Genomic DNA, 13,123 nt, shown 5'->3' on the forward strand with positions numbered 1-13,123 from the left:
TGATTTATTCTTCGTCATGTGTTCCATGCTGAAAATAGCTGATCTACAAGCTCACAACGTGTTGCGTCCGTGACGCGTTGTGAGCTTGTAGATCAGCTATTTTCAGCATGCGGAGATATGCAGGCTGTGAGAACTAAACTGAGAACTGAGCGCCTTCACAATAAAAGCATGCAGCTTTCACAAGTTCGCCAATAATAAAGACAAGGACAAATAATTAAGAATTCGGTGGCATTTCACATTGGAAAAGAGGTATTTTTAATTAACTGAATTCATTTGGATAATAATCACTTTATTAATCCCAAAGGTTTTTTTTACCAATAGTCCTGTGATTTGATTCCACCCTAAAACATGATCATCAGTTCTTATTGTTATAATATAACAATAAGAACCTCCGTTAAATTATACCTCTTATATTATAAGGAGGTATAATTTTTTCAAAAAAGTGTACAGTATTTGTTAAAATGTTGTTTTTATGTGGGCACACCACCCAGTTCATTAAGTATGCCTGGTTTGCCTGGTGGGTGGTGATGGGTGGTGATCCACCTGAACTGAAGCCGCACCCACAGCTGTAGTTGTATGATAAAGGGGGAGGGGCTGATATTGTGGTGTCACTATATTACTGTTTATTTCATTGGCCCGTTTGACCGTCAAGGGTTCAGCCTCCAGGAAGAAACCCTAAATACAAAGTTAATAGAGCGTCGCAGTCCCGCCTCCTACCCTGACCCAGGAAATGAAACCCAATGCATTATTCTCATAGACATTTCGTAAAGTATTTATTTAAAGACGGTTACGCCGCGGACAAAGCCAACTCGAGTCGTGACAACTCATGACAACACAAACAATATTTTGGACCAAACAAATAATTAGAAAGAAGAAAAAAACGGCAGGTTACAACACTTTCTTTGTTGTTTTTCTTCTTTGTAATTATTTGTTTGGTCCAAAATATTGTTTGTGTTGTCATGAGTTGTCACGACTCGAGTTGGCTTTGTCCGCGGCGTAACCGTCTTTAAATAAATACTTTACGAAATGTCTATGAGAATAATGCATTGGGTTTCATTTCCTGGGTCAGGGTAGGAGGCGGGACTGCGACGCTCTATACACCATTGCACATAAAAACGACTCCAGGGTGTCTAATGAAGTAGGCTACTGTCACCTCATAGACACATGAAAAACTGGAAAAGTACAAAAATTGTGGCATCTTTACGAAAAAAAAGAAGGAAAAAAAAACATGAACCATGGAACCATGACCTGAACTAGTTCATAAAAAAGTGAACATTCCCAACACTGCCTGCTTGTGCCGGTAATCCATGGCTACTTCGCTATCTTACCTCTCCTTGCTAACTAGCTTTACACTGGAAACTTACTGTTAAACCTTTCTTCCGAACGACTCCTTGGAACCATAACCTGATAAGTTATACTCTGCAGCTTAACATGAGCGTTGCATTCAGAGAAAAGTAATGGAGACGTTGAAGCATTCTTTGTTCGAGTCAGGCATATTTATTTATTCTCCGGTCCACTCATCTCACGGTGGCCAGCTCCTCTCTCTCTCGCAGACACAGACTGAACCTCATGGCTGGAGTCCTGGATGTAATAGCAGGCACACATGGAGAATGACCCTGCACACAATACCTTGCACTTGGGCGCCTCACTGTGGCACAAGCATAATACTACACATGAGTAAACAATATTGTACTCTGCATTTATACACGTCAACTGAGGACATACATAATACAGTATATTCACATTGTCACTCAACATGCTTTGTACTCTCAGCAGAAAAAAAGGATACAAAGTCATGTTTGGGGCCTATAGGCCTTAGCCATAGAAGCTAGCCTCTTGTCTTTGTTTTGCCTCCTCGAGGCCTATACTAAACCAAACATCTATCCACGCTATTGGCACTGCAGCCATATAATGTCAAGAAAGTAAGAAAACAAAATAAGTAGCTTGTCCAAAAATAAACAGAAAGATCCTCGAATGTTTTAGGCCAGTGGCTCTCATTTCATAGATGGAATCATAAACAAATGAAACAATGAATTAATCCATGGCGGTCGGAGATTTCCAATTAAAGTTCAATAGTACTTTAGACTATACTTTAGGGCTCAAGTGCAGAGCTCACTCATGCACGTCCTTCCTCGCCGACTTCTTCTTTTATCACTGCTGGTACACGTTGGACAGTTTGCTGGTGTATCGGGGGCTGCCCTAAGGTTCGACCTCCCATTAGTTCGACCAGATTGAGGTTGGTGAGGGATACGTTAAAACGACCGGATTAAGGTTGGTGAGGGATACGTTAAAACGACCGGCTTAAGGTTGGTGAGGAATACGTTAAAACAACCGGATTAACACATTCCGTACATAGGACGTCTGGAAACGTCATAGGGAATCAAACCGTTCGGGGGCATACGACGTCTGTAGACGTCCTAGCGCATCCTCAATGATACCAGGCGGGAAAATAATATTCTGCATTTTTTCCTTTTTTTATTTTTTCAGTTCGACTTTCGGCCACCGTATGCTACACTCTCGGCTCATGTTAGCTCACCGTTGACTTAGCGGCAGAAATAATGCCTCGTCTCTCCTAATCCAGGGCGCTCTCCGTGGTCTTGAGCTGACGAATATACTAGCGCTTCATTTCTGCTCCTCATCCTTCTCTCCCGCAAAATATGAACGCTTTTTGGATCATATATCGTATAAATTAAAACGATAGCAATGTCAGCTAGCAATGTAAAGCAAACTTTTTATCCAGATTGTTTCCGGGTCGTGGGTTTCAGAGTAAAAGCGGCCATGTCTTTCTGGCACCCCAGAGCTCCTATTTTGAAGGAATCCCGGCACTGATTGTGTTAGGGTGGTGAGGGATACGTTAAAACTACCGGATTAAGGTTGGTGAGGGGTGCGTTGCTCCTGTGCTTGCGGTTACGTTTAGGTTAGAGATAGGGTTAGTACTAGTAATGGTCGATCTAACGGGAGGTCGAACCAATGCCACGCTGCCGGTGTATCTTCAGACTACTTGAAGCAGTGAAACTCTTGTCACAATGTTTACAGTGGAAAGGTTTTTCTCCGATGGACACGCTGGTGTCTCTTCAAGTCACCTGACCTACGGAAACTCTTGTCACAATGTTTACATTGGAAATGTTTTTTTCCAGTGTGGATACGCTGGTGTGCCTTCAGATTACTTGAAGCAGTGAAACTCTTGTCACAATGTTTACATTGGAAAGGTTTTTCTCCAGTGTGGATACGCTGGTGCTTCTTCAGATTACTTGAAGCAGTGAAACTCTTGTCACAATGTTTACAGTGGAAAGGTTTTTCTCCAGTGTGGATACGCTGGTGCTTCTTCAGATTACTTGAAGCAGTGAAACTCTTGTCACAATGTTTACAGTGGAAAGGTTTTTCTCCAGTGTGTACACGCTGGTGTTCCTTCAGACTACTTAAAACTCTGAAACTCTTGTCACAATGTTTACAGTGGAAAGGTTTTTCTCCAGTGTGGATACGTTGGTGTGTCTTCAGATTACTTGAAGCAGTGAAACTCTTGTCACAATGTTTACAGTGGAAAGCTTTTTCTCCAGTGTGGATACGCTGGTGTTTCTTCAGACTACTTGATTCACTGAAACTCTTGTCACAATGTTTACAGTGGAAAGGTTTTTCTCCGGTGTGGACACGCTGGTGTGCCTTCAGACTACTTAAAAATCTGAAACTCTTGTCACAATGTTTACAGTGGAAAGGTTTTTCTCCAGTGTGGATACGTTGGTGTGTCTTCAGACTACTTGAAGCAGTGAAACTCTTGTCACAATGTTTACAATGGAAAGGTTTTTCTCCAGTGTGGATACGCTGGTGTGCCTTCAGATGACCTGAGTCACGGAAACTCTTGTCACAATGTTTACATTGGAAAGGTTTTTCTCCGGTGTGGATACGCTGGTGTCTCTTCAGACTACTTGAAGCAGTGAAACTCTTGTCACAATGTTTACATTGCAAAGGTTTTTCTCCGGTGTGGACACGCTGGTGTCTCTTCAGCTTAAGTGAATTACTGAAACTCTTGTCACAGTGTTCACAGATGTGGCTTTTATTACCTGTGAAAGTCAGCTGATGTGTCTGTACTTCTTCTAGTTCAGGTAAAGTCTTGGTAAACTGTTGATGACTGTAAGGTCTCGGTTCGTCAGTGTATCCTTGTTTCTGGCGGGTTGTAGAGTTGGTGATTTGTTGACAGGCTGCTGAGGTGATCTGTCCATTCCTCAGCTTTTGGCAGTAGAGGTCATTGTGACTCCTTCTGATGTGTCTATGGAGGAAGACCTGAGATGTCTTGGAAGACTTGGACCTCACTCCTGAGAGAGAGAGAGAGAGACAGAGAGAGAGAGAGAGAGAGAGAGAGAGAGAGAGAGAGAGAGAATGGGAATGGGAGAGGCAGGATAAAAATGGTGAGACAGAGAACTCTAAAAGCCTCCATCATCAAACAAGCCCCGTGGACAGGGCTCGACGCTTAGCATTTTCCAAGTAGAAAAATCTAGTAGCACACAAATTATTTTAGGGGCACGATGAAATGTTATCAAATAACGTGTTTTTAAGGGGCGTTAGCCCCTCCTATATACAGCTTTTGTCCCCACACATCTCAAAATGTTGCCATTCACAATGAAAGGGGAATTCAGGTGAAATGTCTGCTAAATCTTGTCCTCACACGTCTCAATATTTGCCATTGACAATGAACAGATAAATTAGGTAAAAATTCTGCTAAATATGACATAAATTAAACATTGCCATTGAAGGGAAAATGTACGTCATATGTAAACGAGCAAATCAGCTAACCAATCACAGGGAACAGGCATTCTGATTGGCCAGTATGATATGAATCCTGATGATGCATGATAAGAGCGCCCCTCACTTCACACGGGTGTGATTTTTCTTTAATAAAGTGATATGAGGTAGGGGCGGGCAATATGGCGAAATATTATATCACAATATCTTTTCAGCAATTATCACAAAATATGTATCATATCATTGTCATGTATTTTCATATAATCTATATAATCAATTTGTTTTTATGCAGATAGATGTGACATTCAGTGCAGCAGGGCAGGCTGCTCAATGGTGAATTAGTATTGTAACATTCTCCTTGGCTTTGACTGCTTCAGTTCAGCCAGAACATGGGACATATCAGCTACAGTAGACTACTCATTTACTAAGCTATAGTCTGCCACGCAGAAGGAGGTCGGACAAACTAAACCTTGGTGTGGTGGAAGGAGGTGGTGGGTGGACGGACAGATCTTTGCCTTTTTTTCATTGCTCATTATGCAGGTCACACAATGGATGGGCATTGGGCATACTGATATGTATCCAGCCAGGTCAGTCATTTGTATTATCATTAATTCATCATTCGTTTGTAAGCAAACGCTAAGCAAGGGTTTTCATAGACATCAATCCGTCCACTACATGTGCGTGCGCGCGTGTATTCTTTGCGTACACGGCTGCACGCTGTTTTCCCCGCGTTGAGTTAAAAGTTATATCAAGTTAGGTTTGAACATTACAAACAAACTTTGCAAATAACTTTAGTATTCAACGTGTCGGGGTCCAAGCAACTCCTTCTGTGCTATCATGCTAATGCTATCGCGCTGCGTTCGCTCTGTCTTCTGTCTGTCGCTGCTGACAGCAGTGACAGGGTAGTGCACGGAGCAGCGACACAGGGAGGGGCGGGGCGGTGGGAGCAAAGGGGCATAGATCTTCAAATGAACACCGCATTGAGCCTCGACACGTTGTTAGCTTGTAGATCTACTCTTTTTGGCGAACGACACCGCCGTACTACAGAATATAAATGTAGGTATAGAACTGCGACTATAGAATGTGCACTTGCTGTATCGGAGCCGTGTCTTGATCACGATTGAACGGTCAAATTATGTAGTCGCACCGGTGCTACAAATTGAATTCTACAACTCGCACGGTGCTATTTTTAGTAGCAAATGCGAGTACCTAGTCGCACTGTCGAGCCCTGCCCGTGGATGGGAGTCCTATGGCTCCTCTGTTATTACATTTAGTTTCTATTCATCATCATTCTATTTTTCATGCCAACTGCCAGGTGTTCCCCGGAATGACTGACCTCCATGTTTCTCCTCCCAATCATCACTGTCTTCAGTCACTTCAGTGTCGGATTCAAGTTCAACTTCAACTTCAGAGCAGTGGGAAGAGATGTCTTCATCACTATCTTCACTTTTCACTGCTAGTAATGTCAACGTTGACCCAACAGGTTCTTCTGGTCTTTGAAGTAGTTCCTCCTGTTCTTCTTTAATGTGTGGAGGCTCTGGTTCCCCCTGGAGCAGACTGAGGCTCCTCTCCTGTTCAGGAGAAACCTCCTCTTTACACACAACCATGTGCAGGATGTCTAGGAGCAGAAACATAACATGATGGTCAACACTGGATTCCTAAAATGTAAATCCATTCTTCTCCCATCTTCCATGTACAAAATGAGCTACCAAGATAAGATTGACTAAACCGTTACTAACTACAGGTTATTAATGTTGTTTTAGCAAGACTTTAGCAAAACAAACAAACAAAAGTAATATATTTAGTTACTTTAGGCCCAAATTGAATAATGGTGTTACAGCATTGTTTTTTTTAATGATGAAACAATTTTAAAAACAGTCATGCCACACAGTGCGTTATGAAAGAGAAGCACTTCTGACAATGAAAGCTTGAAATGTGGACCGATGGTAGCTTAACAATCTATGTAAAAGATTTCCATGGCGTAGCTTTGGGTCTGTACATCTATAAATGGGTCTGTGAGTCTGTGAATCTGTCTGCCTGTGTGTCTTGGGCAAATCTCACAAACTACTGTAGCGATCAAATCTCACAAACTATTGTAGCGATCAAATCTCACAAACTACTGTAGTGATCAGCACCAAATGTCTTGTTCACGCTGCCAGAGCAAGTATTTTTCCACACTTGTGGAATGTTTCAGTTTTGTAAAGAGTAAGAAAGTGCAGACGCTAAGCTTTCAAATACTTGATTGAAAGTTGTTAAGCACTTAAACACTATACTTAGTGAACTAACCCTCTGTAGTGAAAGTTCTTAAAAGGTTGAAATGACGACAACAAGTATAAAATAACAAAGTTTACCGACTTCTCTTGCAGTAGAAAAATACAAAACAAACATGGATACAAAATGTGGTAAAGGTTTCAATTATTTACGTGGATTCTGTTGGTCATGTTGCATCAAGAATCATGTCAACATGCACTAGTCTGTGTACGTCCATTCTAGGTTGTAAGATCACACTGAAGTGAACATGAATTCCGTTTCCGGTTTACTCCTTCACAATAAAAGTGCGAAAACGTATTTCTCTTATACCAAATAAAGAACAATAAATCCACAACAAATTCAAGCATAAAGTGAACAACAATAATAATAAGTCTTTCAAATAACTCTTTTTTAACTGTAAATAGTACAATTCTCTTTTTAACTGTTACTGTAAATAGTGAAATTATTTTTAGACTGTTTTTAATACTATTTCAATTAACTTATTTTTAACTCAACATGGAATGAATCACAACATTTACTTATTCTTATTGTAGGTCAATATGAAATGAAATAAACGGTACTTAAACACTCTATACTTAGTGAACTAACCCTCTGTACTTAAGCTATCAGCTATATAACTTGAATTAACTTGCCATATGCTTAAATGTTTTATAAGACCATCGATTCATCCGCTATAGCTCATTTTGGAAACGTCTGAGTTTAACGAGACACACTGCTGTCTCGTTAAACCTGTCTCGAATAACCTAGCGTCACCACGGTAAACGCTCCATATAAGTTATAACTCTGTGTAAACGCTAATGTTAACTGCATACAAGCAAGTTACATGACCACGCAATGTTACAGTCCACTGTAATGCTTAGTATTGTAGAGGCGTGTAGCCGACATCCATAGCCGCGCGGCACGCCTGATAGTTATTATGTGCCCGAAATAACAGATCTTTAAGCTGTCGACACGCCATGAGTGGCACATGGATGGCTTGTATGTCTGTTCTTTTGGATAGGCGACACACATTACACGTTCTGCTATGTATCTGGGTTTGAGAGGCAATGATTAATGTAAAAGTACAGTAGTTAACTAGGTTATAGCCAAGTTGGCAGAGGCCGTTGTTATAACATTGTAGCTCTCTGAAAAAGTTGCACTTTGCGAACGGTGACAATAATGGACATAACTGCATCACTTCAGAGGAAACTAAAGGGAGCTGCTACTTCTTCAGAGATGTTTTCCTACTCACCCCTGGCTAGAATCCATTAGAAGAAAGTAGAAATGGAATATTAACAGCCAATGTGAGTTACATAAATCCTTTATTTCGGCGACTATTAGTCCGTTCTCTCACACACTCACTCGGTAACATAACAATTGAACCACGGCCCCGGGTGCCTCACACATCTACTTTTTTTAGATGGGTGTTTCTTCAGGAACAATATTTACTAGTTTGCCATTGTTGAACAAACTCCCACTGTACCATCGACAGGCAGCCTCTGTAGACATTTTTAAAGCACAGCTCAAGACCCACTTCTACATTCTTGCTTTTAATTGATCTTTTAATTTCTTTGTTATTCATGTCCTCACTGTATTGCATTATTTTTTAATGTTTATGCCTTGCTTTTCTTTTCTTTCTTTCTCCATTGCTCTGTAAAGCACTTTGAGCTGCATTTCATGTCATGAAAGGTGCTATACAAATAAAGTTGTATTATTATTATTATTATTCTGGGTGCCTGCCATGCAATAGCAGAAACACAGGTTGAAATCCGCAACACATACTTAATCGTATTAATCAAGACGCAAAAGTTTGACCTCTATGGCCGGCCGCACGGTTTACCAAAGCCCCACAATATATACATCAAATCGTGCGGCTCGGGAATGGTGTGCTTGTGCTTTTCTTTCCGTTTCGTGTTACCGTGCCGACGTAATTCGCAATAAACGACCCGAAAAATGCCCCATTCAAAGTCAATGGGGAAACGCGTGGAAAAACAGAAAACGACACGTTACTTTGGAGCCACATTACTCTGGCATACTGTTACGTAGAAACACGATTTAAACGTCAAACAGCACACGAGGCCATCGACTTTGTCGTGGTTCAGACGGAATTCTATTATGTCGCACGGTTTGTCTGCTATCGCAGTTCAAATTGTGTGTGGTCTGAGCAATAATCTCGGATCGCACGCCCTAGAGTGTCGCACGCCCTAGAACGAGGGCCTGGTCAGAGTGCTGAGGCAGTGTGAAGACTATACCGAAATTCTCCGAACAAATCGTCCTCACGGCCAAAATATTCACTTTACATGCATGGGTTTCGGTAATTATGTAGCCACACTCGTCCTCTTTCACCCAATGTCACAACCATAGCCCAGATACATACAGTACGTGAATTCTTAACTCGCTCTTATAACCACGTTTTTTATCGTACCAATACCACGATCGCACACGGCGTACCTCAATGTCTCGGGTCACTCACGGCGAAAACTAAAATCGCATTCGACTTTTACTTTTTGCGATAGAGCAATTTGTTCGGACATACGTTCTCTCGTTGAGACAGTCAGTGTGCTTTTAACTTTCAATAGTGGTTTCATTTGCATAGACTAGCTCAGGTGAAAATGATACTTTGTTAATGATTCAAGGTCAAGTTGACCACCTCTCACACACGCACACGGATGCACATGCACGCATATGCACACACGTGCACGCACACACACACATTGAAAGTCAATGGAGAGAAACGGGGAAACACGTAACTCTGTCATTTCTCAACCGTTTCGGACGTGGGGCGGCTCGCCGGAACCGGGCCGTCCCCCTGTGCGCATTCCTATGGGTAACCAAATGGACCCTTACAGGTCTGTCACTGTGAGAGTGTAACACATGTAACCAAATGGACCCTTACAGGTCTGTCACTGTGAGAGTGTAATACATGTAACCAAATGGACCCTTACAGGTCTGTCACTGTGAGAGTTTGACACTTGTAACTAAATGGACCCTTACAGGTCTGTAACAATGAGAGTTTGACACTTGTAACCAAATGGACCCTTACAGGTCTGTAACAATGAGAGTTTGACACTTGTAACCAAATGGACCCTTAAAGGTCTGTAACAATGAGAGTTTGACACATGTAACCAAATGGACCCTTGCCCAAATGTGCTGACTTCATCACATTGGTGATGATGGCTATGGCCATTTTTAGGAATGCTTCGAATGGATTCAGAATGATGAAAACCCCCTAGTTTGACACGTCACATCACATGCTACTTAAGGCATAATGAAATTTAGAACATTTTGCCTTATAGGCTAATGGTTGCATGGTACCCCAACTTTCAGCAGCTGTCAAAAATTCCCCTAGGGTGGTTGAATATAAACCAATGTGGGATATGTTAGTAGACACCTTTACAAACACATTGGTGAAGAAAATTCTTGGTAAGAAATGTATTCCCAGATTGTATTAATATCCACTAATAAGACATAGAGCGCCAAAGTCCTGACGTCACTCGCTCATCCCCTGGTTCACAGCAGATATCTCTCTATGGAGAATAACATGGGGTCATCTTAAAATCATCTCATATAAAAATGGTGGTACAAACTGTCCTGAAGATATTGTCTGGGAGGTGTCTCTGTATCGTTTATGACAGTCAGTACTCAGTCACTCATTTGATACAGTCTGTTTCTAGCGAAAATTTAACTAATTTGGCAGCAGTAACATCAGTCAGTTGATTCTTCATATCCATATGAGTGAAATGGCAGGATGATTTGTTTATTTTTCAAACACAGTTCTTATATGATGCGATCTAATATCCCCCTATGGGGATTACAATGCAAATAAAAAGTACCCGTGGACTTCGCACCCTCTACCGATATTGATGTCAGACTTTGGTGCTCAATTGTGGCAGTCCTACAGAACAAAATATTAAAGAAAGGAAGACCACATGTATGAAACTTACTGAGGTGTGGCTGGTCTTCAGCTTCCTGTTTAATAGAAATGTATTCAGCTTCCTGTTTAATAGAGATGTCTTCAGCTTCCTGTTTAATAGAGATGTCTTCAGCTTCCTGTTTAATAGAGATGTCTTCAGCTTCCTGTTTAATAGAGATGTCTTCAGCTTCTTGTTTAATAGAGATGTCTTCAGCTTCCTGTCTAATAGAAACGTCCCTGGCTGAGTCTGGAGAGTTCATCTCCACCTGGGAGTGATGCATCAGGGGTATTGTAGTTATTATGAGTCTGGAGAGTTCATCTTCACCTGCAGTCTGGACTCCAAACACTGATCTGAAATCAAGTGAATAAGGAAGGACTTTAATAACTGGAGACCTAGTGGTGTTCGCCCAACTCTCCATCATGTGAATCTGGAGGTGTGTGTGTGTGTGTGTGTGTGTGTGTGTGTGTGTGTGTGTGTGTGTGTGTGTGTGTGTGTGTGTGTGTGTCACATGGTCATATGGGATAGGCGTCATAAGGCGTCATGTGGCATGGAGTGAGTTTAATGGTCATAGTTGCAACATGCAGCTGAGTGAGAAGTCACATTAAAGGCAGATTCACAGCTGGAGGACGATTCTACAAATGTCTTCTACATGAGTTGTCTGAAAAATCTGTTTCCAAGTCAGTGGTTCTCAATCTCAAACTATTTCTTGTCAACTAGATATTTGCCCGGGGCCCAAACTAGTGAAAATAGCCGATCTACAAGCTCACAACAAATTTCTTCATGAGATTACTGAAAATCTTTGGATTTTGTTATTAATTCATGAAAAATGTTGCTTTTTTGGGGAATGTTTTTCTTTTTTAATATATTTTGAAATAGTAGCCTAATCATTAAAAACAAAACGAAGGAAACAAAAAATAAAGGGACAAATACAAATATTTGACCTTTATTTAACCAGTAAAAACCACATTGAGACTGAAGTCTCTTTTACACAGTGTGAACTGGCCAAGAGAAGAGGAGACATCAGTGACACAGCTCTGCCAGTAACAATAAATACACGACAAAAACAGGACAAACATACAATGCTCGATCATAAATACAGAACCCACTACAGGAGAAGCTCAAAGGGAGAACAGGAATGTATAGTAACAAGCAATAAAGACTAATACATAAAAACTAAGCAACGAACATTTGCTATACGTCAAAGCAGAAGCAGTGTTTGGTTAGTGTGCCCATGGCAATCCTTTTAACAGTCCCTAGACCACTGATTCCCAAACATTGTATTTGGCTCTAGACCCATAAAAGATATGATACGTTACGTTACGTTATATTTTCTCTCTCTCTCTCTCTCTCTCTCTCTCTCTCTCTCTCTCTCTCTCTCTCTCTCTCTCTCTCTCTCTCTCTCTCTCTCTCTCTCTCTCTCTCTCTCGCTCTCTCTCTCCTGCAACAGTACAACCCACTGATGTAACGTTATGGTTACATTCATAATAGTGATGCAACAAAACAATATTGTAACGTTTAGCACCCTGAGCTGGAATCGAACCCCGATCTCCAACTCAGCAGAGCAAGCAGGCAACAAGCCACGTAGGTAAGGGAGCTATAGCTCCCTTTGGAGGAGTGACTTGTCTTACAATATTATTACGCTGCTACTATTAACTACTGCTTCTTCACAATCACATAACAAACAAGCTACAATAGTATTACTGCTGCTAGTATTAACAAGGAGTCGGAGATATGAGTGAAATAGGCTACTCATCATGTTCCATGTGAAAATATTCATGAGTCAATAATATAAGTCTATAAATGTAGTAAAAACACAAATCAGTTCATCTTTTTACCTGTAGCTTTGTTTCTTTCAGTGGTTGAGCTGCTAACAAACAAACGTCCTCCTGCTGCTTAACGACCACACTGTTTTCAAACCATAACTTTTACTTTTAATTGTATTATTAAAGTGTCAACAGTCCAGCGGGCGAACACGCATAAGGGTTGTGCACATGCGCACTAGCGCTGCTGCTAGAGCGAGCACGGTGCACGTACCATAAAGGGTCACTAGGGGGAGCCATGGTAGTGTAATACAGTGGAACAGCTATACTGTGATCTCATCAAAGTCTAACTTCCCTAAATAATTTTAAATATAAGCTTATAGAAACCATTTGATGCTTCAAATCGAACAATTTAGTGTTTTCCACTCTTACACCCACGCACATTACACATACACTTTATTT

At 41.2% G+C, this 13,123-nt stretch overlaps 1 protein-coding gene across 1 annotated transcript; it reads right to left on the minus strand.

Annotated features, from left to right (window-relative positions):
• Nucleotides 1-1,497: 1,497 nt before the first annotated feature.
• Nucleotides 1,498-12,773, minus strand: LOC306918160 (uncharacterized protein; the record flags this gene model as incomplete). Its single annotated transcript, XM_079531042.1, has 5 exons — nucleotides 12,737-12,773; nucleotides 10,932-11,251; nucleotides 6,074-6,355; nucleotides 3,397-4,310; nucleotides 1,498-1,581 (listed from the first exon to the last, which is right to left on the minus strand). The coding sequence occupies exons 2-5, from the start codon at nucleotides 11,179-11,181 to the stop codon at nucleotides 1,498-1,500; spliced, it is 1,530 nt and encodes a 509-aa protein (XP_079387168.1). The 5' UTR covers nucleotides 11,182-11,251; nucleotides 12,737-12,773.
• Between the last annotated feature and the right edge of the window lie 350 nt (nucleotides 12,774-13,123).

The sequence above is a fragment of the Electrona antarctica genome, assembly GCF_951216825.1.
Source record: "Electrona antarctica genome assembly, contig: scaffold_340, whole genome shotgun sequence".
In the NCBI taxonomy this organism is placed as follows: domain Eukaryota; kingdom Metazoa; phylum Chordata; class Actinopteri; order Myctophiformes; family Myctophidae; genus Electrona; species Electrona antarctica.